This window comes from Arachis hypogaea, chromosome 11 (genome assembly GCF_003086295.3).
Source record: "Arachis hypogaea cultivar Tifrunner chromosome 11, arahy.Tifrunner.gnm2.J5K5, whole genome shotgun sequence".
Classification (NCBI taxonomy): domain Eukaryota; kingdom Viridiplantae; phylum Streptophyta; class Magnoliopsida; order Fabales; family Fabaceae; genus Arachis; species Arachis hypogaea.
Window position 1 is genome coordinate 100,886,937 of NC_092046.1, and position 23,004 is coordinate 100,909,940.

The window sequence follows — 23,004 nt, forward strand, 5'->3', positions numbered from 1 at the left end:
AGTATTCATGTAGCATGCTTTAGAAAACGACTAGATTAGGCTATTAATTAATCAATACGGATACTAATTGACCAATTCCAGGAGGAAACTAAAACTACCTGATAGACTAACTCATCTATACTAACTGAATTAACTTACTAAACAGAGTTAAAATATCTGTTTCACTACAATCATTAATTCATTATAACTCTCCGAACGTCAAAAAGAGACCCTACACTGAGTTTGCTTTTGAGTTTTGAAAAGGTAGATTCTGGTCAATAGATGTCTGAGAAGGGTATGCACTACATAGAATAGAAATTTTAATTATGTGTCTCCCTCCCATAAAGTGAAAGTCAATATCCAAGTGCTTTGTAAAGTTGTTAATGCATTTGTAATTTATATTTAACACGATGAGGAAGGAATTTTGCATAATTCTTACAGGTGTATAGAAGATAACCTTTCTATAAACTCCATGAAATTTTCATCTGTATCAAGCATGCTAATTCTAACGTATTTTGGGCTAACCCCAAAACGCTCCCCACTTCTTGATAAGATCTTGTGTTGTCTAAGGAAGCTTGCGCAATCCTCTATTAACCGCTCGCACTTCAACCACAAAAAAGCTGCAACCATATCACAGGTACAACGATCACCTCATCAATAGTTTCAAATGAGTTCCTAGCTACTCAAATTTATCGATTTCGTTATCAAATTAATTTAATATGGATTATCATGTAAAAGCATTTCATATTTTAAATAAGCATTTTAGTCCTTTTTGTGTCTTGTCTTAAAATGCGTAATAAATTGAATGAGTTGAGCAGTGATTACTCCTACAAAGACTTCTTTATGTAAAGATGATACTATTAACTGTTAAATGAATGGATATATTTTAATAAATATATTTGACTGAATTATCTAACAATTCACAATACTATCTTTACATTAAGATGTCTTCGTAGAAGTAGTCACATTATAATATTTAAGATAAAACATTCATCAAATTTGGAACAAATAATAATTTGAAAAGAGAGTTACCTGGTTGAGGTTGAGTGTAGTTATTGAAGAAGTTGCAGAAAGCAGGAGAAAAGTTAGGCAGAGTGAATAAGGCATTACCCTCAACTGCTGCTCTCAATTTCCTCCATCTATGAGCCATGATTTCATAGCTATACTTGAAGAATGATTCTTCTTCTTCACAGCTGTCAGACACTGTCTCCAAAATCTTAGCAGCTCTCAGTTGAGAATCCTTAGACACACCTATCGTATTTAGCTCTATAAATTTCGTCATCTTCTTCGCCACCACAGAGTCTTTAACCAGCGCCCATCTACAATGTAACTACAATTATTTAGTTTATCATTGAATAATTGCCTAAAACTATTCTATCTTCATACATGTGTAGTAAATTGTGAACCTTATATGGTTAATTATCTAAGAAATAAAGCTAATGGAAAACTCGAATCTTTATTAAGATATTAGATACTACATTCATAAAAATGATGTGAAAATCATTGTTACGATTACTGGTAAGATATAAAGACAAAGTACATAAATGATATAGTTTTTTTTATCTCTATGTCTCATCCAATTAACTGTGAAATAGAATGTTATGAAAAAAGTGAACTAAAGCGGACTTGTGCCTGATAAGAAATAAAAGTGAGAGTAGTTGGAAGTTAGTTACCCTATGCGAGTGCCAGAATGACCAGTGGCTTTTGATAGAGTGAAAAGGGTGAGGTCATGATCTGAAGGGTATGAAATGGGAGTGTACTGAGGCCAATAATAAGCAAGGTCATGAATAAACAATCCCTGCCTCTTGTTCTTGACCACTGATTCCCTTGTGTATCCATCAGGGTTATTTGGTGAAGTTACCAGCTCTATGTAGGCACCATCTTTCTCATCATCATAAGTCTCTGCATCTCCACCCCATTTGTATAGCCCCGATTTCTGGTAATCTGTCATTGATGGGTACGACTGCAGCAACGGCGGATCAGAAAATTTTGATAACCAGAGCAAATTATACATAACATGAAACAAAATGAAAAACTTCGAGTAGTGCCACTGTGGCAGTGACAAATCCAAAATTTTAGACAGTGAGGGCAAACATGTAGTATATAAATATAACAAACACACTCTTATAAACATCAAAATATATAAAAATATTAAATATTAAATATTTTTTATTATACAGATAAATAACACTGTAGTTATTAATTCACTTTTTTATAAAAGTGAAAACTCAGAACCAATCAACTTCACGTAAAATTGATAACTGAGAACCGTTAAATGAAAATTTAGCCAAATCAGTCAAATTATTTAAGGGCTCTCAACTATTAACTTCGCAACTTCACCTGAGTTTTCAACTTTTATAAATTAAATATATAAGAATAAATAAATTAAATATATTTATGATTACATATTTACAGTGTTAGTTTTATTTTTTTATGAATAAATTTGTCAATGTTCAAATTTTTTGTAATTAAAAATAATTATTTATTTTTTAATATAAAAATAAATATAATTTTTTAATAGAACGGAACACACACACACACACATATATATATATATATATATATATATATATATATATATATATATATATATAGCACTTATCCGCGCAAATTATAGCATGGATATGTACCTAAGTAATGAAATCAAATTTAATAATATAATAAAAATAATAACAATTCCGTAAAGTTACTAACGGTATTTCTGCCAACTCTTATTTATAACTGTCTTTAATGGAAGTGTCTTTATAGATATATTTTTTCGATGTGTCTCTTTATATATGTATTTAAAATATAATAATTAATTATTATTGACAATAAGTTGGCAGATAATATGTTGGTAACCCGTACTTTTCTAAATAATTATACATAATTTTTTTTTTTTTTGCTCAAGACATTTCCAAATTTTAGTGCGAGCAATTGTCACCCAAGTATACGAGTGTGTTCGTCCCTATGTTATATGCAATGAACCAACCGACTTTACTATTATTACCTACACAAAACTCTGCTACCAATTTAAAAAAGTGCCTACTCTGATGCAGAGTACAAAAGAGTAAGAGTAAATGGCAAGTTATGACGGTCTGTCGGTCTTTCATTTTTTTGTGTAAATAAAATATAGTCGCACCACCAAACAGGTCTGTATTCTATGTATATTATTAATGTGTACGTGAGTATTGGCCATTTAAAAAAGATATGACTAACCGAGTAATAGGGTAGTGCTGAGACAACAGTAATGGGTTGATGAGAATGATGAGTGGGAGACAAAGCATAGAGAGCAGCAAGAAAGAGCTGAGAGGAGCCTGTGCCAACAACAATATGGCGCCCTTGTGTCACTGCATTTCCAACCAAATTGTGAAGTCTCACAACCTCTTCAGCAAGCTCGGGTTCCATGAACCAACAAATGTTTTCTCCTTGCGAGAAATAGCTCATTGATTCCCACCCTGCAATTGTGATACTTGTTTTCTCACCTCTCTTTCTCCAATATCTTTCATACATTCTAGGATCTCCACTGCATTCCATCATCATTACTTTCAAATTACTTAATTAACAATCATAATTACACATGCCAGAAACATGAAAAGTATGAAATAATAACGTGATGGAACAGGGTAAAGTGAAACTGTGATATTCTTTTTCAATTTTTCATTGTAATATCAATTGGATATTCTTTTTCACATGTAACGGGATATTCTTGTTTGCAACAAATGTATCTATCATGTTTTCACTAAGGGTGATTAATTTCTTCGTACAAATCATCTTAGATGTTACATATATTATAACTCGGTAAGTCGTTCAATCACGTCTATTCGTTTAGATAACTGTTCATATGTTAATTGTTCATGTATTAATGGTTAAAAATAGTTATTTTTATTGATATAATAATATGTAGTTAAATATTTGTGTAAATTTTTTTTACACTGTCACATGCATTCAAATTAAATTTTTATAAATCATTATTGCAAATGAAATTTTGCATAAAATGATAGTTAAACACATACACCAATCCAAAAAGGTTATATGCATGTATGTGGGTTATTATTTTCCCTCAATTTTCTGTAATTGGTTCTACCTATAATCTGTTTCATAAGTACCAAACCACTACTATCTCACGCATTACCAAAAAAAAAAAAAAGCAAGCACTAGCTATATCACATTATCACCATTTATATTAGGGAACTATTTAAGTGAAGATGCTAAAAATATTTTTCTATAAAGATATTTTGTATAAAAATATAATTTATTTATTTGACTATATTTTAAATAAAAATAATATTTTTATAATATATCAAATCTAATCTTTTAATTTATTATCCAATGATAAAAAAAATTTTACATAAAAATAATTATAAAATCTTTATTAAATATCAACTTTTATATTATACTGCTCTGCTATGCCTTGCCCTCTCAAGTCTCAAGAACCGTACCTCCTCCATATATATATATAATAGGAAAATATTTCAAGTGCACTGGGAGTATTGATGCTCCAATTATTTTAACCGTTGATTTAAATTATAAAAATATATATATAATATATATTAATTGAAATCAACGATTAAAACAACTGGTGTATCGGTACTTCCCGATACACTTGAAATGTTTCCTATATAATAAGTCTTTAGTAAATAAAGGCTGTGGTCAACGACTACCCTATTAGTCTATGTGAATAATAAGAACCACCCACGGTGCTACTATGTTAGAGATGTCAATAATATAATAAAATATCAATATAAGCACGACTTCGGTACGATGCACATTAGTGGATGTATGCAAAATCGCTAGTATGAGTTCTGAGATAGATCGGATATTCATCAGTCAAGATAGTAACGGGGCTTGATTTTTGAAATAGTGGAAATAATACCTACAAAAACACTCTGACATTTAAATTAAAATGGATCTAAGAAGTAGAGAGGATTAGGAATATGTGACATATCTAAGAGAGTTTTCGTCTCCATTTATATAGTTTGTACTGTTATCTTATCTTTATCTTGTAGAGTAAGATAAGAAAGTATTTGAATTCGAATGTTTAGTTAGAAATTCGTGACCACTAGACAGGTTTAAGCCGTGTCCGTGGTCTGGCCCATGTACCCGAATTGTAACGGCTCCGATTTGGGACCAGAGGGTCAAGTCCAGAACAGTTACCCCCTAAAGTGAGAGAGTGTGCTTACTCATTCTCGTTGCTTGGAAGGACTCGTCTTGTCGTGAGCCTAGCATGGAGTGCCATCTGAGTTATATCTGGCCGAGTTTGTGGAATCGGGCCGAGTTTTCACCCGCTTCAAGGACCGTTGTTCTGGTCCGGAACAGTTGTTTGTGTCTATCAGAAACGGAGTGGGTTTCGTGGCTAAGATCAGGGATTTGTGCATGTCCGGATGGCTCGGTCTTTGCGTTTCTTCTAAGGGATTTTTGTCCATTGCAGTTCCTAAGGCGTCATAATGATGCCTAGTGGGGGGGGAGAGAGAAGTTTCTTTGTTTTCCTCTTTTTGCCCCCTACCTTTTAGTATTTTTTTTTTTTTTGAAATATGGGGATTTTATTTATTTTCATTCGAAACTGCTTCTTCTCCTTTCTCGTTCTTTCACCTTTTAGAAAATGTTCTCTGCAACTTTTTTGGTGTTGTGCTCCGTCCGAACGTTCGGTGGTGTTTTTGGGTGTGGCGCTTCTTTGCTCATTGCTGCTTCGTTTCCTTTCTTTGCTTCCTTTTAGAACTAAGTTAGTGCATTCTGTCACTCTGATCGTTTTATTTTGCTTCATCCCATTTTTTTGTCCATTATTCGTGTTTTTGCACGCTTCTATGTTTATCAATGGGAAAATGTTTGATTTGGGTATCGGTTTTGGTGTAGTTTTAGGGGATTTTGCTAGGATGCTTCGATTATGGTCTTTAGCATGGTTTAGGAATTCTTTATATGTTTGTGTTTCTGGGTAGTAGGCTGATACTGGAAAATCTTATTTGAATATAGGTATGGTGACGGAGGGGAGTTCACGGGAACTTGAGTCCTATCTTCCTAGCGGGGGATATGCCAAATCGTTACCATTGGGTAACGTCTGACGTTTCCGGCACGCCATCTCGTTTGGATGAAGGGGACCTTCAGAGGTTCCGTGATGAAGGAGCCGTGTTGGTGGTGAGGCGGCGGGCAGCATGAGTTGGTGCTTGTTGACAAAAATGAGAGGGTTTGCAATCTCAACTTGCATTTCCCTTGTGTCCCAGACTGGATTTGGGTGCACAAACTTCTATTTACTAAGTTAGGGGTTCAGCTACCTTTTTCTGAATTTTAGATGGCTCTCCTGAATCGGGTTTCGGAGGTGCCATCTCAACTGCATCCGAACAGCTAGGTGGCTATTTGGATCTTTGAGCTGGTTTGTGACTTTTTAGAGTTACCAGTTCGGGTCGAAGTCTTCTTGTTTTTCTTCTTGTTGACCATTCTACATAAGGAGAAAAGCATAAGAAAGGATACATCTCTTTCTGAGCCCAGATGAACCGCTGACTCTTCGACTTGTTCAAAGATTCATTTCATAGTTCTAAATCAGAGCATTTCAAGGTTCGTCCCGTGGAGGGTTGTCATCTCTTTTGCCTTTGTAAGTTTTCGCTTTGGAGGCCTAGATTGTCAAAAGCTCCTCGAAAAAGGATGTTGGAGTCGGCTCCGGTGTTCACGAGTATCCACTTAACCAGACCGGCTCCAACCCTGGCTGATATGATAAATGGAGCGTCTTCCTCTAACGTGCTAATCTAGCAGTCATCGGGAGAAAACGTTATCGTCGTAGGGAGGGGAGGGGTTCTTTTTTCATCTTTTAATGTTAGTACCCGGAGGTCCTTCTATAGTGCTGACTTGGATTTTTCTAATGCATCTTTTTTGGTGATAACGTTCACTATGATTGTGGGGTCTATTTTCGGACTCTCTTGCTGGGCCTACCTTAACATCCTGGGATTGAATCCTTCTCGTTCCTAAGATCTCTCTCCTTCGATTTTTTTGGGTTCTCGAATGATTTTGGCAAACTCTGAGAGATTGCCGTCTCGAATGACTTGTTCGAGAGCGTTTTTTAAGTCAAAGCAGTCTTGAGTCTTATGTCCATATCCTTGGTAATAGTCGCAGTACAGGCTTTTATTGTCGCCTGTCTGTTCTTTCAGTTGTCGGTCCTTTGGGAGATTGCCCAGATCTGCTATCTGGTAGTAGATCTCCATGATCGAAGCCGATAGGGGGTGTAGTTCATGAATTTCTCTACCCTAGGTGGTCGGTTAAAGGCGGTGGACTTGTAGTGCTCTTTTGGGTGGTGGATTATTTCGAGGTGTCATGCTGCCATTTATGGCTGCTACGACTTAGCTTACCTCTTCGTCGTTTATGTACTCCCTTGCAATGTTTTGGATTTCATGCATGGTCCAAACTGGTTTAGTGGTGAGGTGCTTTCGAAAATCTTCATTCATGAGACCGTTGGTGAGATAGAGGCTGGCCTACTGAGTCCGTCAGCCCGTCAATCATTAGGCACTCATCGTTGAACCTGTCGCGATACTTTCTTGTGGGTTCATCTTGCTTTTGCATGATTTCGAGCATATTAATCGGGTGCTTTGCTTTTGTGATTCTGGTAGTGAACTGTGCCATAAAATTTCTAGAGACATCGTCGAAATTGGCAATCGAGCCATTGGGGAGGGTGTTGAACCACTTAATTGGGGGGCCGGCTAGGGTTATAGGGAAGGCCCTACATCGAACCACATCGATGACCCCTTCTAAGTTCATCCTGGCCTCGAAGGCCGTGAGATGTTCTTGCGAGTCCGTTGTCCCATCGTACTTCATGTCAGTCAGCTAGTTGAAACCCTTTGGTAGCTTGGCCTTCGGTATTCTTTCGGTGAACGAGGTGGCTCCCATTATCACGTGCTTGCTCCTTGTTCGCTTGGAATCCCGCCGGTGTCTTCTGTCATCGTCGTTGTGGTGACGCTCTGGGTCTCAGAATATGTTGCGGTCTCATCGTTTGCCGTGTCACCATTCGGGTGACATTTCGTTCTTGGTTTCTCATCGCGATCGGCTCCTTAAGGTCGCCTGGCTTGCGTGTTCTGGCTAATATCGCTCTTTGGTCGCGACCCGACCCTCAAGAATTTGTACTCTTTGGTAGAGTTTTTGGATTATCTAGATTGCTTTCTCTCATAGCCCATCAAGCATTTGAGCATTATTGAGGTGGTGGTCGTCTTCTTTTGGTTGTTGTCTGTCAGGGGTTGGCTGGCAGTGCACGACATTGGTTATCCTCCCGAGGGTCAGGGGGACGTTACTCCATGGTTCGGACGTTGGGTTGTTTGGGTCTAACTCATGGGGACGTTACTCCATGCTCCTTGATATTCTCTATCATGCCGCCAGGTCTTGGCGAATCCCCACAAACAGCGCTAATGTATGTGAAGTCACTGATACGGATTGTGAGATGGATCAGAAATTCACTGGTCGAGACAGTGACGAGGCTGGATTTTTAGAGTGAAAGAAAAGAGTGATACTTGCAAAGACACTCCGACGCTCAAATTAGAATAAATCTAAGAGATAAGCAGAATTGAAAATATGTGATATATTAGAGAGAATCTTTAACTCTCTTTATATAATTTGTGCTGTTATCTTATCTTTATTTTATAGATTAAAATACAAGAATATTTAAATTCGATTATTTAGTTAGGGATTCGTAGCCACAAGGCCATAGGCCAGTTCGGACCGTGTCAGTGGCCCGGCCATGTTAGTGCGATACAACAATAACAAAGCCTTGTCCCACTAAGTGGGGTCGGCTACATGAATCAAACGACGTCATTGTGCTCTGTCATGTATCTTGTTTACAGAGAGACCGTTTACATGTAGATCTCGTTTGACCACCTCATGGATGGTCTTCTTAGGTCTTCCTCTGCCTTTCGCCTTTTGTCCATCTTCCATATCATCCTCCCTCCTGACTGGATGTTCTATCGGTCTTCTTCTCACATGTCCAAACCACCTGACACGTGATTCAACCATCTTTTCTACAATGGGTGCTACTCCAACTCTCTCCCTTATATCTTCATTCCTTATTTTATCCAATCGCGTATGACCACTCATCCATCTCAACATTTTCATCTCTGCCACACTCAGCTTATGTTCGTGCTCCCCTTTAGCCGCCCAACACTCCATACCATAAAGCATAGCCGGTCTTATAGCAGTGTGATAGAATTTACCTTTAAGTTTTAAAGGTACTTTTTTGTCGCATATAAAACCAGATGCACTCCGCCATTTTGACCAACCTGCTTGGATCCTATGATTTACATCTTGTTCAATCTCTCTATTATCCTGTATGATGCACCCAAAATACTTAAAACTTTTAACTTTTCGTAGGATATTTTCTCCAATCTTCACCTCTATATTAGGGTTTTCTCTTCTCAGACTGAACTTACATTCCATATATTCCGTCTTACTACGACTTATGCGCAGACCATACATTTCTAGAGCTTTTCTACATAACTCCAACTTCTTATTTAGATCTTTCCTTAACTAGTTATATGTATAATTATTTAATATTTTTATCTAGCGTATAGTTTATACTTTGACATAAATGATTGTTTGATATGATGTCAACTGCACACAAAATATCATCAGATTAGACACAACATATGGTCATATGCGTAAAAGTGCGCCAAAGTTACAATTATCTCATCAATTTTCACAAATGACCAAGTCCCAATATGTAATATTTCTTTTTACATATATTGGAATAAACTTATCAACATGCAATACTAATACTACCACAACACGTTTGCTATTTTCATTTCCGGTACCAAAGTTTTAATTTTAAAAGATGTGCATAGTATTTAACATAACTAGTTGTCATTAGTTTAAATGTTTTACGATTAAAAACTGTGACCAGATAATAATAGTATTAAATCAATTTCAAAAAGTTCAAATGACAGCTATATATATATATATATAACCAACAATCTCATTTTCAATATTCGTCTTTTATTAAAAAAAAGGGAAAATATACTGGTTTTAACAAACTATATTTGAACCCTAAAAAATTGTAAAAATCAACGCATTTAACAAATAAACTCATCAATCATGCATACATTTAAAAGAAAATTACGAACACGCTTTTTCTTCTCTTATATTACTATCTCTGTCATTTTTTCAAAAAATAGAAAAAGGTATATTATTTTGACAACTAAAATTACCCTGCCTATCAACTTCTAATTCAATTTAAAGATAAAAGTCAAAACAAGAATTTCAAAATGTTAGCATCACTAATAACAATACAGTAATAATAGAATAAGTGTGTGTGTTGTATATATATTCTTGCCATAAAATCACGTTATAGAAGACGAGTTGTCTCTGTCTTCCCAGGAACAAGAGCAGGAAGCAAAGCACGTTATGAAAGACGTAAGCCCTAAGTCTCTTATCAGAAACAAACACAAAAGCACACACCAAAAATAAAATAAAATTCTTTGTCTACTTTCAGTTCTTCCCAGAAGATTTGGGGAAATTTTTTTGAAATATAAAAATATTAAAAATAATATTTTACATTCAAATTTTTTTATAAATCAAGTCTGATTAAATTAAATAATAAAATTTGAAATAAAGTTAATCATAAATTATTTTTTTGAAATATAAAAATATTAAGAATAATACTATACATTCAAGTCTTTTTATAAATCAAATTCGATTAAATTAAATAATAAAATTTAGAATAAAATTAATCATAACTAATTTTTGTTATATGAAACCAATTTAATTAAACTTGATTAATAAAAAAATTTAAATATGTAGTTTTATTCAAATATTAAATATCGTATTACTTAAATTTTATGAGTCGTTCATCATCAATATATAATTTTCAAAAAAAAAAAGTTGTTCTAATTAGTTTTGCCAAATATAAAAAAGTTATTAGTAACTAATTTTTTTCAATAAGGTTTGTTTAGTAAAAATTTTTGAAAGTTTTTGTTTTTCAAAAGCACAAATTTTTTATTTTATATTTGGTAAATCAAAAATATTTTACTAATAATAAAAATTTTAAAATTAAAATTTAAAATATATATCTTCACTAATATTTTAAAAACAATAAAGACTCAACAAATTATAACTAATAAATTATAATTTAATTATTATTAAATAATTATATAAAATTTTAATATTTTTTTAATAATTATATTGTAATTAATAAAAATATTTAATATTTTTATTTATACATATTTAATAACATTTATATTAATAATGATGTATAATAAAAAATATAATTAATTTAAACATAAGTGAGTATAAAATTAAAATAATATCTAACAAAATTATTATACATTTTTATTATATAATAAATAATAATTAGTATATAAAGAAGCAACGAACATCGTAACATAGTAGGTTGGTAGCAAATGGAGTATGTAACAACAAAGAGGATTTAGATTAACTAGATAATCGGAAATTTTGATGACTATGGTTACTTGTATTTATTAAAAATTATTTTTAATTCACTAAAAATAGATACAACAACTTTTAAAAAGCTACTTCTATAAATCCTTAATCAAATGATGGGTTAATATGTGTTTTGTTAAAATATAGCGGCTTCTTGTTAAATTTTGTTAATATGAGAGCGGTTACAAAAAAAATTAAAATCATGAGTGACAATTTGTAAATTTCTTTTAAATAAAAAAAATTGTTGATGGCAATTCCATTTACCTAAATTTTAAAACTTAAAACAAAACAAATTATGAGTAACGATTAATATAATTTAATTTTACTAAATTTTAAAGATTGAAATGGTGAGTAATGATTTCATTAAAAATAACAATTTAATAGAAAAAATATTAAATGAATAAGTTACTTTTATAATTAAATTAAATTAAATTTTTTTGTTCTTTTTATGTTTTTTTTAGTTAATTTTTTATTATGCCGATAAACTATTATACTAAATTAAACTTAGCAAAAAAACTTACCATTATAATATCACCAAATAGAAAATGTCAAAAGATTTCTACACACCCATACATAGATACAGTCAAACTGAAACATAGTCACCAAAAAAAAAAGTCAAACTGAAACATGAGTCAGAGTCATATCAAGAAGAAAATTTTCAGAAACTATAAGAATTTATTTTTTTTATTATTTAGTTATTAATTTAATAACATACTTTATTTTATACTTTAAATATTAATAGTTAATTAATAATAAAAAATAATAAATTATAATAATTTTTTATTAATTTTTATATATAAAAAAATATTGATATTTTTATTAAAAATAGATAGATTTTGAAGGTGAAAAGTCAACACGTAAGCAGTACATTGCAACACGTGAGACATGTTAAATACATAGCAATATCCTAATCAATAAGTAGGGACGTATTGAATATTTTTACAATATTGTAATACACTTCAAATGTTAATATTCAAAAACAAAACATCATCTTTATTTTCATATTAAAAATAATTTCTTATAACTAACTCTCTAGTATTTTTTTATTAAAAATAATAAACGCAAATCATGCACTCATTTAAAAATAGAGAAATACTATTTATATACTAAAATCAGTCATTAAAATCAGCCGCAAATATATTTATGTATAAATATATGTGTAATTTAATTTATTTTTAATGTATATTTATATTCTGACATATATTTTATACTGATGGTTAATTTTAGTGGCTGATTTTAATTTACAAAGTAGCATCTTTTTTTCGCGGAAAAGGTCACTGAGTCGTTACCTTTACCTTAGTTTTCTGCAATTCTTTTTTAAATTTTATCTTTCGGTGTTAGTTTTTACTATTAGCTGGCAAGAGTTCGAATAATTGACCCTCAAAAATAGATTCCCTAAAAAAAACTAGCAAATTAGTAAGAAGGAATTCATGTGATTGTTTTACAAGTAAAACCGATTATAATATTTTGCAGGAACAACAAGAAGATAGTTGAATAGTTTTCTGATATTGTTAGTGTGCGTTTTTGTTACTAGTTAGCGGGAAATATTAATTGAATGAAGTCGCCCCTACCTGATGGCTTCTGAAGCCACACATTTAAAAACAAAATTGTAAGGCATGAAGATAGCATTTATTTTGACATCATCACAGCATATATATATTAATTAAAAAAGAAGAAAAAGTTTTAATTTAGACTTACTGGTCGAGATTAATGAGTCTCTCTTTGTCTGGGGGACGATCCGAACGAGTTGAATTAACCAATGACCTTCTTGTTGCTGTTGATGATGATGAAGAGATAGAAAAAGGAGATTTGTGGTGAGTTTGTTGAGTTTGGTAAAGCATTATTCTGAGTATGAAGCTGACATTCAAAGCCAGAGAAACCACAAGAACATGCCTCAACATGCTTCTTGGTGGATTTTCCATCTTCTTCTTCATTCTCTGATTGCCACTTGCCAGGTACGGCCACTATTAACAAACACAAACACACACACAGCTTTGGTAAAGAAGAAGATAAGTAAAGGAGTAGGTAGCTGATTATTACATCTCACACACAAAAAAATAGCCACTTAGATTTGCAAAGGGTATTCAATTAATTTTCGATGCTAGAGAAATAGATAGAAGATAGATCTTGAAAACGGTAAACTAAGGCTGCGGTTATCAATGAAGCTCATCAGCGCAATAAAGCCTTCCTATTCTTTTTTTTTTCTCCTTTCCTTCAAAAGGCTGCTCTGATCTCTGCTTAGTGCTTACATTCTCTCAATCACGCTTAACTACTACCACTGCTTCACTCGCCCATCTAGGCGACAGAAATGTTTGTTTTATTCCATGTTTCCTACTTTTCAGTTTTTTATTATTATAATATGTTGTATGAGTAAAAAGCAAGTCCTATCTTTAATTAAGATATATCAGTTATTTTTTTTTTTTTCCTAAAGATGGTAGGTTATATTTCATTAATTATTAAAAAATAAAATACAAAGATGTCTAAAAGCAGGATAACATAATAAAAGGTGGGGATTTTCCAAAAACACTACACTGAAAGTATTCATTTAACGGTACGTGATCGAAAAACCAAGAAAAATCTTAAAGAAGAAAGAATGATAAATCAAATTGAATACAACTAAGAGCTCGCCTCATGAAGATGACGACCTAAACTAGGAGTTCTTGGGATTTCACGGAGCAACTTGACAAAGCTTGCTAGAATGGCAGAGGGCATAGAAGTAGAACCTTCAAAAATCAACTGGTTGCGAGCTTTCCAGCAGTTCCAGCAAATGATGGCAAGCAATTGAGGATTACGGTCAGCATTCTTCAACGGATTAAGTATCTCTGTTGATGCAGTCCACCATGTCCAAAAGTCGTTAGGACTCTGAGGGGGAAGACAGTCACGAAGATAACTCTGAGACCATACGTCTTTAATTCTAGAGCAATCGATCAAACAATGAGTGACTGATTCCATTGCTTCATGACAGCAGGGGCATATTGGTGATATAGATGAGATGCGGTGATGAATCTGAGCAAGCACCGGAAGTCAGCCATAGAGAGCTTTCCAGATAAATAGCTTAATTTTGTGAGGCAAGTTCAACTTCCATAGATCAATCTACGGCTTTTTCTGCTGCATATAATTAGGGCAAAGCTCCAGAGGCGGATGGTAAAATAAATAGCTAATTCTGTAACCTGAAGCTGTATCATATTGCTTGGATTTGTTCAAATCCCATTGCAATTTGTCCCTACTCTGCTGAATTTTTACTAACAAAATCCTGTTTGCAACGTCTTGAGGAAATAATTCTTGAAAGAGATTCTTATTCCAATTCCTATCTTCAGTAATTAGATCTTTAACTCTCGGAACCAACTCAGAATTAGCCTGTCTATTTGGCATGTCAGAAATTATTAAAGGATACGGAGGAGGCAACCAAGGATCTTCAAAGGTCCGGATATTCTCACCAGTACCCACAGCCCAATTAAGACATTTTTCAACAATCTTTCGGCCTTCCAGTATGTTCCTCCATCCCCAAGAAGGTAAGACTCCAATTTCTGCCGTTATAGCATTACCATTACTAAAGTATTTACCTCTTAGGATTTTGGATAATAAGGAAGTAGGCTGTGTTACACGTCGCCAAAATTGTTTGCCTAAAAGCGCCAGATTTTGGATTCTGAGATCTTTAAATCCAAGGCCTCCTTCTTTTCGTGGGCGAGTCATAGTGTCCCAGCTAATCCAAGCCATCCGCCTTTCAGAACCTTTTTGTCCCAACCAGAACTGAGAAAGTAGAGAGTGAATTTCCGAAATTAAACCATCAGGCAACTTGAAGCAAGACAATGTATAAATAGGAATAGCTTCTCCCACTGCCTTAAGCAATACGTGTCTACCACATGACGAAAGAAGATTGCGCTTCCACCCTTAGATTCTTTTCCGAACCTTTTCTTTGATCATACTAAAAGAAACCTTTTTTGATTTAGAGACTGTAGAAGGCAAACCAAGGTATTTATCCTGAGCCCCAATATGATTAATATTCATAGAGTTAGCCAATAGTGTACTAGTAGTGGAGGGAGTGTTGTGGCTAAAGAATACAGCAGATTTATTAAGATTTACCCTCTGGCCACTGATGCTTTCATAAGAATTCAATAAATGCAGGATATTTGAACATGCTTCAGGATTAGCTTTATAGAATAAGATAGAATCATCAGCAAACAGGAGGTGGTTGACCTTGGGACATCGCCTATGTATCTGAAGACCCTGAATTAGCCTGTTTTGTTCTGCCTTGTGTAGCAAGAAGGAGAGACCTTCTGCACAAAAAAGAAAAAGATAGGGGGATAGAAGATCTCCTTGTCGAATACCTCTATTTGGTTTGAAGAAACTATAAGGTTGTCCTTCCACAATAACAGAATAAGAAACAGTTGTCACTAATTCTCGAATCCACATGATCCACCGGGAGTCAAAACCAAACTTCTCCAATATAAACCAAAAAAAGTGTCATTCTACCCTATCATATGCCTTACTCATATCTAATTTTAGCGCCATTTTATTTTCGAGTTATTAATTTATTATAAATAGATATATTAAAAATATAATTAGAGACATAAAATTAATATTGATATATTTTCTTCTTTGAGATTTTATTAATAATTTTTTTTCTCTTACCTATGTGTCTCATTTTCTGTCTCAAATAAAATTTTAAATAGGGTTAAGTATGATTTTGGTCCCAACGTAGAGGTCGAAAATCGGAATCGTCCCTAACTTTTTTTTTGCTACAAAATGGTCTCCAAAGTTTCAGTTTGTTTTAAAATCGTCCTTTTTACCCATTTTATTTTTTTATTACAAAATTACCCCTAAATACAAAAATTATAAAATAAATATAAATATAAATAAATAAATAAAAAAGAAGAAAGAAAGGGATACAGAAGTGGGGGTGGGAGAGAGAGAGAGAGAAGGGGGGCGTGAGAAAAGGGAGGAAAGGAGGGGGGAGAGAGAAGGGGGACCGCACCACCGCACTGCCGCTCAGCCGCGCTGCCGCCCTGCTGCCTGCCTGCCGCACCGCACCCCACCACCAGTTTCTTCTTCTGTGAATTGGATTTTTTGTGAAATTTTGGATTTTTTGTGAAATTTGTTGTGGAATATTGTTGTTGTTCAATTTGTTGATTATTGTTTGAATTTTCTGACGATGATGATGATGAGGCCATGATGATAATGGTGGTGGTGGTGGTGGGCTCTTGTTCAGTTTGGACTTCTGGTTGATTTTGGAAAAAATTCTGATAAAGATGATGATGACTATGATGATACTGGTGGTGGTTGTAACGGCCTAGCCCCGAAGAAACGGTACTTTTTCGGGATCAAACGGAATTTTTACAGAATTTTTAGGAATTTCTATGCATATAAGCACCTCCACTGCACAGGTGCTGCGACATCAAGCTGCTGAGTCAGCAGCTTGATTGCACAGGACACCTCTCCTAATCTAAGTAGGCACGTCGCGAAGAGTTGCGTTTTTGAGCCACTTCGGGCCCGAATTTCAAAATTCTGATTTCCGTGGTTAGTCTCTATGTGACGAGCCAGTCACGAATTTCGAGAGAAAAATTATATTAATATAATATTTACATATTATTATTTTATTCAGAATATTATATTATTATCTTCTCTACTGTGATTAATGTTGATCTATGTTTAGTAATATAATAACTAAGCTTGAAATCTACCGGTAACGGATAATACCGGCATTCTTAGATGAACTTAGCACTGCTAATGCTTCATCATATATCTTTTATTCTTATGATTTTCCAATTACTAGTGTCATTTACACTAAGTAACTTAATGTTTATCCATTAGTAGTGTAATTACTTAAGTTCTAATACATCTAGCTTTAGTAATTATCCTTTTCTGAGATATTTTGACAAGTAACTTTTGGATAATCATCATCCAAAAGCCACGGCCTCCCTAGGACAGCTTGGCTATCATTTTTGTTCTTGGAAAAGCTTAGAACACCATGAAAGAAAATCATGAAGCTTCCATGAACACCTAAGCTACTTTCTCCGTTCTTTCTCAAACCGAAACCCCTATCAAAAATCTAATCTTACCAAAGTGTTCACCTCTTCCTCCTCTTCATTTCTATGTCACTTTTCATAGAGTAAATCAAGGTATGAAGGCTGCTCCTCCTCCTTGAAGATTCGGCCATGGTGGTTCTTTAAGTTAATGATGTTTTCTTCATGTTCTTTCTTAGGATCTCTTATTCAATCACCAAAAGTTCCATGAAAACGTGATTTCTAGTTACCTTAAGGTGAGGAAAAACTTCTTTTCATCATCATGAAGCTTCAGCCTTCATGGTTCATAAGATTCTAAAGTTGTTTTTGATGTTAAAATAGGCGTAAAAGTGCTTCTAGAAGCTTGTTTTTGGTGCAATCTCGGACAGCAGCAAAGGAGGTAAGGTTTGGTAAATTAATCAATGATTGGCTGTGTTCTTGAAGTGTTAAACCAAATCTTGTTGCTTGAGATTTGATTTTGGGTGTATGTGTGAGGGTTTGATCATGGAAACTTGTTGTTTAATGCTTGAAAATCATGTTTATGATGGTTTTGAAGTGGCTGTTGGTGCTACTGGAAAACGTGACATTCCAGCCATGAAAATCATGATTTTTGATGCTTATTTGATGTGTATTTGATGGCTGAAAAGTTTCTCTTTGGTTTGATAAAAATCGGGTTCAAATCGGTTTCCAAAAAGATTGAAAAACTAGCTGAAAATCAAGCAGAAATCTGATGAACTTTTGGAAAAAAAAATGTTTTTGGATTTTGGAAGAACATGAAAACGTGTATTCAAGGAGTTTTGGGGTCAAAATGCAATTATTAAAAAGTTTGGGGTTGAAAATTAATTAATCAAAAGTTGAGGGGCTAAAGTGCAAATATTAAAAGTTATAGGGGTCAAAGTGCAATTTCCAAGAAGTCCGGGGGTCAAAATGAAATTTTTGAAAGTTAAATAAAATATTATTATTTTAATAATAAAATATTGATAAAAAGACAGTTTTCCCTGAAAGCCTCAGGAAGGCAGATTTTGAGTCCAGAATTCTCTAATTTCCTTTACTAAACACTTAAGAAGAGGTATAAGAGAAGATATAGAGGTATATGACGTAAAAAAAAAAACAAGATTTTGAAACCTGTGTTTAAGTTAAAAAGAAAAGGAGTTAAAAGTGACATAGCTGTGTACCTGACCTTACAGAGTAAACAGAGAACTGTAAAATGAGCTTTTTGTGATGTTCTAATGCTTGATTTATGATGATTGCTAAGTGATGGAGAGTATGGTTATATGTGAATTATGAGCCTTCGGGCAATGTTTGTGAATGTTGTGCGGGGACGCCCGTATTGTGATGTTGCTTCCCAGACAGGCTGCGGTAGAGTAGTACCAGCCCTGCAAGCTGAATGCTTGGTAGAGGCCTGACTCGCATACCTGCGGTATATTGAGATTTGAGCAAATACCAGTCCTGCAAGTCGAGAGTACTTGGTAGAGGGTATGCGGTACTTAATCTGGGATTAAGTTCTGGGAAGGCCTTATCTGACCTGGAGGGTCGGATTGCGTCGGGTGCGGGTCGAAACCGACAAATGAGCTCATTACCTGCAGTAGGGACAGACATGCATCATACTTGTTTGTGCATTATTTATTGCTAATCTTCTTGTGTTCTTGTTCTATTCCTTGTTTGTTGGAGCATAACTGTGTGATTGCATATTAATGTGTGAATGTGCATTTATTTCCTATTTTCTCTCTTGTTCATGTGTTAGTTTATGTTGCTGTTATGTACATATTACTCTACATTTATTTATACTTCTATGACCACGGACATTATAAATGAACTTAACTGTAAACCTCGACCTTACTAAGAACTCCCCAGTTCTTACCCCTTACACCTCTACAGATGGACACGGGAGTCCTATTCTACGAGATTGATCCACCGTACATCCACGAGGACCCGGTGCGTGGCGAGTATTACATCTACTGTGCGGTACCTCGTATCCGTAATTATGTAGTTCGTGGTAGACCTTTCCAGTACCCTATTAGGACAACATACTTTAATCCCGATGCACCCTATGACTTTCCTTTATCTTGGTTACACCCCGGCGGACCTGGGATACCTCATCCTGAGGAGCAGATGCCACTTCCACCTGACCATCCTCCTCCACCTGAACCTCCTCTACCTCATGAGCCTATACCTGCCTAGCTTATCCATGAGGCACCTCCTGCACCTTTTGTCCTTGATGAGTGGGGTGTTCCTGTGTTGCCACCCGAGCTTGATCCTTTACCTGAGCCGATCGAGCCTCCTGTCTTTGATGAGCAGCAGGGACGTGAGTATGATCAGATCATGGAGGCGTCACCTCCTTCTCCAGACTGTATTTTGTTTGGTAGCTATCCTTTTATGGTTCCTGTGGCCAGCAGAGGTTCCTCTGCTATCACTCCGGCAGAAGAAGAGGACGAGGAAGAAGAAGATCCAGAGGAAGATCCTAACTTCATAGTTATCTCCTCTGACAGCGATGACGATGAGCCAGGCGAGGCGCCAGCAGGCGAGCATCACCATTCGCCCGGTGATTTTCCGTGAGGTACTCTGGACCAGGACTGAGGAGACTTTTTGAGACGCCTAGTCTAACTTCAGTACATTAGAGTGTCTCCCTCACTTTTGTTAGCATGATTAGAGGGAATAGGCATATCATAGAGTTAGGCTAGCCTGGGTGCCAGCTTAGGGGCTTTTGGTCAGGCCAGGCCCTGGGCGTCTTATGTACATATATGTATATACTATATGAGTCACTGACTTAGGGGTGCTGTACTATAGCTCTATGCTTATATAACTGAGCCACTTCTGTAACATGATGTATATTATAGTGTGTTGTTCCATATTCTGTTATCTTTTGTCTTACGTATGTGAACGTTTAATTATCCCTTGATATATGGAAGGTATGCGACTTTAAATTATTCTTGTTAAAAAAAATTTACTTGTAAAATTCGCGGGGTTTTAACAACGTACAGGCTTATATTTATTAATTAATAATACAAAAAGAAAAAATAAGTTGGTAACATTCGATTTCTAGTATGATCTAGACATGCTAGAAGTTGGGTCGTTACAGTAGTGGTGGTGGTTCTGGTTAGGCGTAGGCTTCTGTTCTGGTGGTGGTGGTGGTGGATGATTTTGAGGTGAAGGGAGAAGGGTATTTTCGTCTGAGGGACGATTTTAAAACAAACTGAAATTTTGGGAACCATTTCATAGTAAAAAAAAAAATTGGAGACGATTCCGATTTTCGACCTCTATCTTGGAGACCAAAATCAAACTTAACCCTTTTAAATATAAAGACAAAATAGTCTTTATATACTTCATAACCAAAAATGAATTTCTCCTCTAGTATGTAGCTATGAAACATATATAGACATTGATACTATAAAATATGTAGAAGTACGAATTTTAATTATTTGTAAGATATATATATATATATATATATATATTATAAAGTATTTTTTAAATAAATTATAATAATATTTTAATTATTTTTAATATTTTAATTATATAAAATAATTAAAATAATTTTGTATTTTAATAAATAATAATATATTATTTTTAAATTTATCTCAAAAATACAGATCAAGAATAAAGTTAAATACACTAATACATAATATTTAAATGTGTTTAAATATATTTAAAAGAGGATTTTTATTTTTTATTAAAATATGCATGTCAGATGAATGTTATATCTAAAAAATATGTTCATAAAACAAACACAACAACTTAGTAAAGTCTTTAACTCTCCGTACTGCTGAAAAATATTAGCATCGCACTAGCACCACAACGTAATATGCCATTTCTTTTAGCATAGACAACAAATTTTTTTCCCCTTACTTCTAGTACAAATTTCTCAACTTGTTATATGATTCATATTTAAATAAAAAAAATTCAATTCACATGAAAACAGAAGTTTGTCATTTTGGAAATCAAAGATTTGTACCAAATCTCAAGAAATTGCAACTTTTAATTTCATAACTCTTCCATGTTATGGTGATTATTTAAACCCCAAAATAAAGTTAGCAATTTCCTATATAAAAATATATAATTATTTTTATATCTAACATAATTTGTTATGAAACTCATAAAATTCATTTTTTATCTAAAAATTTTTACATTTCTAAATATCTTATTATAGTTTTGACAAAAATTGGTTATCATACTTCCAAAAAATAAAATTGATTATGTAATCATGCATGCTGAAATTTAAAATCCTTGCATTGAGTGATTTAATTTGTGATACAAGAGAGGTAACTAAGCAATTTAATATGTAACAATAATTTTCTGCATTGCATCTCCTCTGGGAACGGTAGCAATATATGGTTTGGTCAGCATCATGTTGTAGATTCGAGACTAGGTCATTAGTTCCATTCCATTCCTTCAAACACTGCATTCTCTGTAGTATTAATTTTCTACTTTAATAACCATTGAGATTCATCCTTCCTTTAATTTCTCACTATTTTATTGTAATTATAGTAGGATCAATTAGTTTTAATCCTTTAATTCTTCTTACATGTTCGAAGAAGGCTCCTAGAATTAATGCTTTTGTAGTCTCACTTTCTTCCCCTCCCATTAATTAATGTGTCAAGCCTAATTTAAATATAGTAAAAAGTAAATGCTATGGTGGCTACAAGACTTTAAATAATGTTATTAAAACTAAAGTATTTTAATATTATTTAACAGTAATTTTTAATTAAAAAAAAATCATAGACAGACTTCACCTCTAAATATAGACAGATATATAGACATCCATTGCGAATGTCACTACTACTACTACTACTACTACTACTACTACTATTATTATTATTATTATTATTATTATTATAGGATTTTGTTAGTTAATACTCTACAAAGATATTGACTAAGAAATAAAAAATGAAAATGATAAAATTTATTTTTCCTTTGTAACCATAACCTTGTTAATATTTAATACAATATTATTATTTTACTAAGAGAGAAATGAAAATTTAGAATGTCGAGACAAGTTGTGAGGAAATAGTAGTGTTGGCCCATAGAGAATAGTAGTGAGGTCCCACTCCCAAATAGCAGGTTTGGGTAGGAAATGAAATTAAGGTTGATGCTTTTGTTGGTGTGTAATGGATCCACAACTTTAAATTCCATGCATTCTTTCTTTCACTCTCAAATGGAATTATGATGAAAGAGATAAGACAGGTACATTCCTAGAGAACAAAGGGCCTGGACCTCTTCCAGATTTAGGGTCCACCAAATCTCCATTGCATTGAACCCTCATACTCACCTTCCCGGGACCAACTCTTTTCATTATCCATCATGCTAATCTCTTTCGGACAAAGTTTCGGTTTTAATTTCAAGCTAACTCATCCCGTTCTTGTTACTTCCAACCTTGATTGATTAATTTGAGCCTCACCTTTAATTTGCTGCATTTAACACGCGTCACCATCTTTATTTATTTCTATTTTCTTTTACTATCAATAATTGAATTAATTTGTTTGAACGTCATCTTCTGAATTCAATCTTTATAAAGCATATATATATATATATATATATATAGTAGATTTAATTTTGTAGTCCGTCTTTCAATTACGGAAAGATGAATTTTAGTAGAGTTTGAAATTTTGGTACATCACCATCTAACTGGTCCATTAATGATTGTCTCTCA

General features: G+C 33.9%; 1 protein-coding gene across 1 annotated transcript; it reads right to left on the reverse strand.

Annotated features, from left to right (window-relative positions):
• Positions 1 to 347: 347 nt before the first annotated feature.
• On the reverse strand, positions 348 to 13,730 carry LOC112722318 (tryptophan aminotransferase-related protein 2). The gene is made up of 5 exons (XM_025773307.3): positions 13,057 to 13,730; positions 3,178 to 3,484; positions 1,653 to 1,942; positions 1,012 to 1,298; positions 348 to 599 (listed from the first exon to the last, which is right to left on the reverse strand). Exons 1-5 carry the CDS (start codon positions 13,290 to 13,292, stop codon positions 415 to 417), a joined length of 1,305 nt encoding a protein of 434 aa, XP_025629092.1. The 5' UTR covers positions 13,293 to 13,730; the 3' UTR covers positions 348 to 414.
• Positions 13,731 to 23,004: the final 9,274 nt, after the last annotated feature.

Bases quoted from the DNA above. Each gene is read 5' to 3' on its own strand.
- LOC112722318 (XM_025773307.3), bottom strand. From the start codon at position 13,292: ATGAAGAAGAAGATGGAAAATCCACCAAGAAGCATGTTGAGGCATGTT. The intron at 3,485-13,056 runs GTAAGTCTAAAT...GATGGAATGCAG, and splicing joins AGACTCATTAATCTCGACCA to TGGAGATCCTAGAATGTATG. The intron at 1,299-1,652 runs GTAACTAACTTC...GTTACATTGTAG, and splicing joins CATTCTGGCACTCGCATAGG to ATGGGCGCTGGTTAAAGACT.